The sequence below is a fragment of the Pterocles gutturalis genome, unplaced genomic scaffold (genome assembly GCF_000699245.1).
Source record: "Pterocles gutturalis isolate BGI_N339 unplaced genomic scaffold, ASM69924v1 scaffold13801, whole genome shotgun sequence".
Taxonomy (NCBI): domain Eukaryota; kingdom Metazoa; phylum Chordata; class Aves; order Pterocliformes; family Pteroclidae; genus Pterocles; species Pterocles gutturalis.
The window spans coordinates 31,050-35,413 of NW_010098011.1; the positions used below are offsets into that span (position 1 = coordinate 31,050).

The 4,364-nt window shown below is 36.9% G+C and overlaps 1 protein-coding gene across 1 annotated transcript in view; it reads left to right on the forward strand.

The window, feature by feature from the left end:
• The window catches only part of LOC104471963 (pecanex-like protein 1), a gene marked incomplete at its 3' end in the record, with an annotated part of 25,696 nt that extends 21,659 nt beyond the window's left edge, over positions 1-4,037 (forward strand). Inside the window, exon 6 of the mRNA XM_010087487.1 lies at positions 3,905-4,037. Coding sequence (XP_010085789.1) covers positions 3,905-4,037 — 133 coding nt within the window. The remainder of the gene's footprint in view (positions 1-3,904) is intronic.
• Positions 4,038-4,364: the final 327 nt, after the last annotated feature.

A 4,364-nucleotide genomic window follows, 5' to 3' on the forward strand; every position in this document is an offset into this window, starting at 1 on the left:
ATTTAATCCCTTTTATTGGGAAAGTATCATTCCAAATGTGTGATGATGAAATGACATCCTTACGACTTAAGTCTGTAACTGCTAATTTGGCTTTTTCTAATCAGAAATGTAATGAAAGAAGAAATGGATGACTTTTAATAAACGTGTTCATATGCACAGTAGCATTAACAAATATAAAAGTAAAATTGTTTCCTCTTTGAAATTAGATGTATTCTAGTTGGGAATAGATGTGGGAGGATTGAGTTTGCTGCAAAGTTGTCATTAGGTCTCCACCTCTTATTTTATCGATTGCTGGGATGTAGGTTTGTATTTCAAACTTGTGCACTTTGAACTTCAAACCTGATTTTTCTGTTCTTCAGCACGGATAATGTTGAGGGCTCAAATTCGTATGATAACACGCTGAAGACATTTATACTTCTTGACATAGATAAAGTGTAGTATTTCAGCATAGAAGTTCAGAATAAAACAGAAAAATAGAACAAACTTCAACAACAAACACTCTGTAAACTGAAAGGCTTGTCTTCCTTTACTGATATACTTAAAGTAAGCACAAGTGGAAAAGTAGAACCTGTATTAACTCTCCCTGTTAGATCTAGATTTTGTACCTGAGTGTAGATATTGGATCTTGCCTTTCTGGAGTCTAAAGTGGTTGTAAGTAGCAGCATCCAACCAGTGTGAGTGATGGTCTAAAGATGCGTTTAAAAAACAAAAAACCAAAAAAACCCCCAACACTGAAACCCAAAAAAACCCTGTCCTACAGGGATACTTTTGTTTGTTTAGTTTTTATACATCAAAACATTGTTACTTTGTAAATACTAAAGGAAGCTTATTTATGTTAAAACAAAGCTATTTCCCTCATGATTAAGCTGTTCTCAGAGCACGACAGAGGATAATTTAGGAGCTTTATCTTACATCCTACAGGTGAACTCACGCGCAGCTGTACTGCTCCTTCTCATTAAAGACAAGTAGAAACAAATACTACATATTAACATTAAGTAGCTTTCCATACTGTTGGGTTTTTTTTCTAAACCCCATGTGTTCTTTAAGGTGCTTTTTTGCCTTTTTTTTATTTTTTTATTTTTTTTTTAAGATAAAGCAAAGCAAACAACCAAAACCAAACTTTGCTCACTTTGGCTTTCCACATTTCAAACAAGCTAATCTTTTCTGCTCAGCTAGTGGTTTGGTTTTTTTGTTGTTGTTTTGGTTTTTTGAGTTTTCTTTTGTTTTTTTTTGTTACTTAGTCATGGTTTCAGCATGTAGCTTCTTGAGATGTTGCATAATGTTAGGAGACTCGGAGCTTTTTGGGCTGAAAAGCTTTGTAGTCTTTTCAAAATAATTTACAGACTTGCTTAGTGATCCTGAATGTCACCACCTACATTCAGGAAGAGAGTGTATAGAAGATGTGCATTGAATGAAAGTTTCAAGATAAATCAGAAATCCCTTGGTAGATTAGGTCCAAAGGTACTCCAAAATCTACTTTGATTCTTAAAGGTTAAAGTGAAATAATAAAAAGTTAGCAAATGCCAGAACTATTTGCTTCTGCAGCTTTATTAATTTATTTTTTTTTTATCTTTAAACATGTTTATATTTCTCTCTTTCTTGCACAGGATGCTGCCTTAGCCAGTGCTTGAGGTAGACTTGCTTTAGTGATAAAATTGGAACTGTGTAGGAAGGACCTCTAGTGTTTCCATAATCTGGGCTTCAGTTATTGCAGAAGGTGATGTTTACTGAATAAAGGATATGAAAAGAAAAACAGATGTTGTCAGGGTTAAGTATGCTGCCTTGAAGAATTATACTTGAATGCTGCTTTTGCTAAGTAGTTACAAATGGTAATTAAGATGTAACCATGTTAATGGTAATGAAGATGCTTACATTTCCTTTAAGACTTGTCACTGTTCTTTATTTTGTGGTGCTTAGCTATGGTCTGATAAGCAGAAACATGTGGAATTGCTTTTGCATCTGAAGTCAGCGGAAGCTGTGTTGTGAATAAAGGAGTTTTTATGTGCTGATGTATACACTGGAACAATTGAGCTTTATAAATTGGCACCTAAAATTAGTGTGTGGTTTTGACCTCTTGTGTGTTAACTTAATCCACCAGAAAAAAAGTCATACTGTCTTGTTTAGTGTGTTTCACTTTCCCAGTACTTCAAGTACGAGAGCTATAAAACATCCTTGAAGAAATTAGGCTATGTATTAAAACAAAGCATAAATCAGTGTTTTAAACCACAAGAGAAATTTATTGAATTCTTGCTGAAATACACTGGGAAGGAAGCATCATGTGTTCATGCGTAGAATAACAAAAACACTTGTGGAGGAGTGAGGAGAAAGTGAGCAATCCCACGGTTTTCCTGAAAACATAGGAAAGGACTGAATGAAGGATGTCCGTAACTTTAGATGTTTTGGTAGTGAAATGCTTGTAATTTTAATGTTGGTCTTAAAGTATATCTCTTCATGTAGCTTCTTAGCTTTTAAAGCAAACTACAGATTGAAATTTCATATGTAATATTCACTTGATATTCATGGGTGGAATTAGTCTCTTGTTCCACTCAGTCTTTATTGCTTGAGCTATGGCAGTAATACACGGCAGGAGTGGGTTGCCATAGGTTGCTATTCCCTGTAGACCAGCATTAGAGTCTTTGCTGGTAAGTTTTGAAAGCTTAACGACAGGACTGTTGTAACTTGAAATGTGCTTAACTGAACAGGGACTACTCTGCCTGTGATCTTTCTGTCATAAAAAAGTATTGCTCACGGAGTCTGTTTTTTTTTTTTTTTTTTTTTTTTTTTTTTTGGCTTGACACAATCCTTGGTTTTCTCACTCTAGTAAAAGGCTTCTTGGCTACCAAGTTGTGACTTCCCCTTCAAGATTGTTTTTCCTCTTGCACTGACTTCATGTCAGGTTTGGCTTGGATTTTTTTTTTCCTTCCTCTTCCTCTTGCCTGCCAAAACCTATTTTCTCTGTGACCCATTGATTTGAGCTCTCTAATGCTCTGTATTCAAATTGGCTAATAGCTTCCGTGGTTCAGGAGGAAGGCTGAGATTGTAGACACACCATGAAGCAGTTGTTCAGGTTGTTTAGGGAGCACAGGTGGAGCTGGAGGGTAATCTGTGGTAAAATCTTAGATCCCACTGCTTTTTACAGTGTTGCTTTATAAGTGAACCAAACCTTTTTTTTGGTTTGTTTTTTGGTTTTTTTGTGGTTGTTGTTGTTGTTGTGGGGTTTTTTTTTGTTTGTTTTTTCTTTTTTTTTTTGGAGTTGAAATAACAAACCAATCCTTACAAAAAAGTTAAACTCTCACTTAATCTCAACCCTCTGCTCCTCCAAATCATAGTGTAACTAGTCTGAAATAAGCACCAAGGGATACATGTTGCTTATAAGGAAAAAGAAAAAAAAAAAAGGCAACTCTGTCCCCTTAGGTGGTATGATGAGATTAACCTCAACCCTACCTGTTTGGCAGAAAGTAAAAAATTGAGAAGAGAATGTTGTGATGAGGAGCAGCAGACAACCTTTCTAGGTTATCCTTTAGGCTTCTCCTTTAATTACCTATTGAATGAGGTAGAGGCTGAGATCAGTCTTGTCTCTTCCTGCCCTGTGTAAATGGAAGAGATCTGGGATATCCAGCTTTTTTTTTTGCAACCTAGCTATTTGGATCTGGGGGTAAAAAAAAAAAGTAAGCTGTGTCTTCAAGAACACACCCCCCCACCCCTCAAACACCCAAGTTTTACTAATTGTGTGTTGTGGTCCTGTCTTGAGGCAGGTTATTTAACAGTCAGTGAATAAGGTATTTTTATTGTTGCAAGTCAAGTTCATTAACTGGGGAGGGTCCGGGGAAAGAAAGGAGTCTTAAGTTACTGTGTACATAACTAGGATGGGTTCTTCTTTGACCTAAAGTCTGTCTTGATGCAGCAGCACAAGCCAGCGAGGAGACTGTCACATTTCGTCGTGAACGCAGCACATTTAGGCGTCAGGCTGTACGACGCCGGCACAATGCAGGGAGTAACCCTACCCCTCCTACATTGCTCATCGGATCACCCCTCAGGTAGGGTATCTAAATGTTCCACCATATTTAGCATGCATGCAGCAGACCACTTCTCCCCACACCCACCAGTGTTGCCAGAAAAGCACTTTTTACTTCCTTCCCCACCATAACCTCCTTGAGCTGTCACTGCATGTCACTGTGGGCTTGTTGAATTGTGCATGTATATGTGGCACTATTTTCAAAATTATCAGGATAGCCATTTGCTAACATGTTGTAGCTGATTTCAGATTGATAACAAAATGGACTCATGCTAACAAACTTAGTCTCAGTGGTTTTTATCAGAAACTTTAGAAACTTTTATTTCCAAGCAAGGAGAAAAACCCAAGA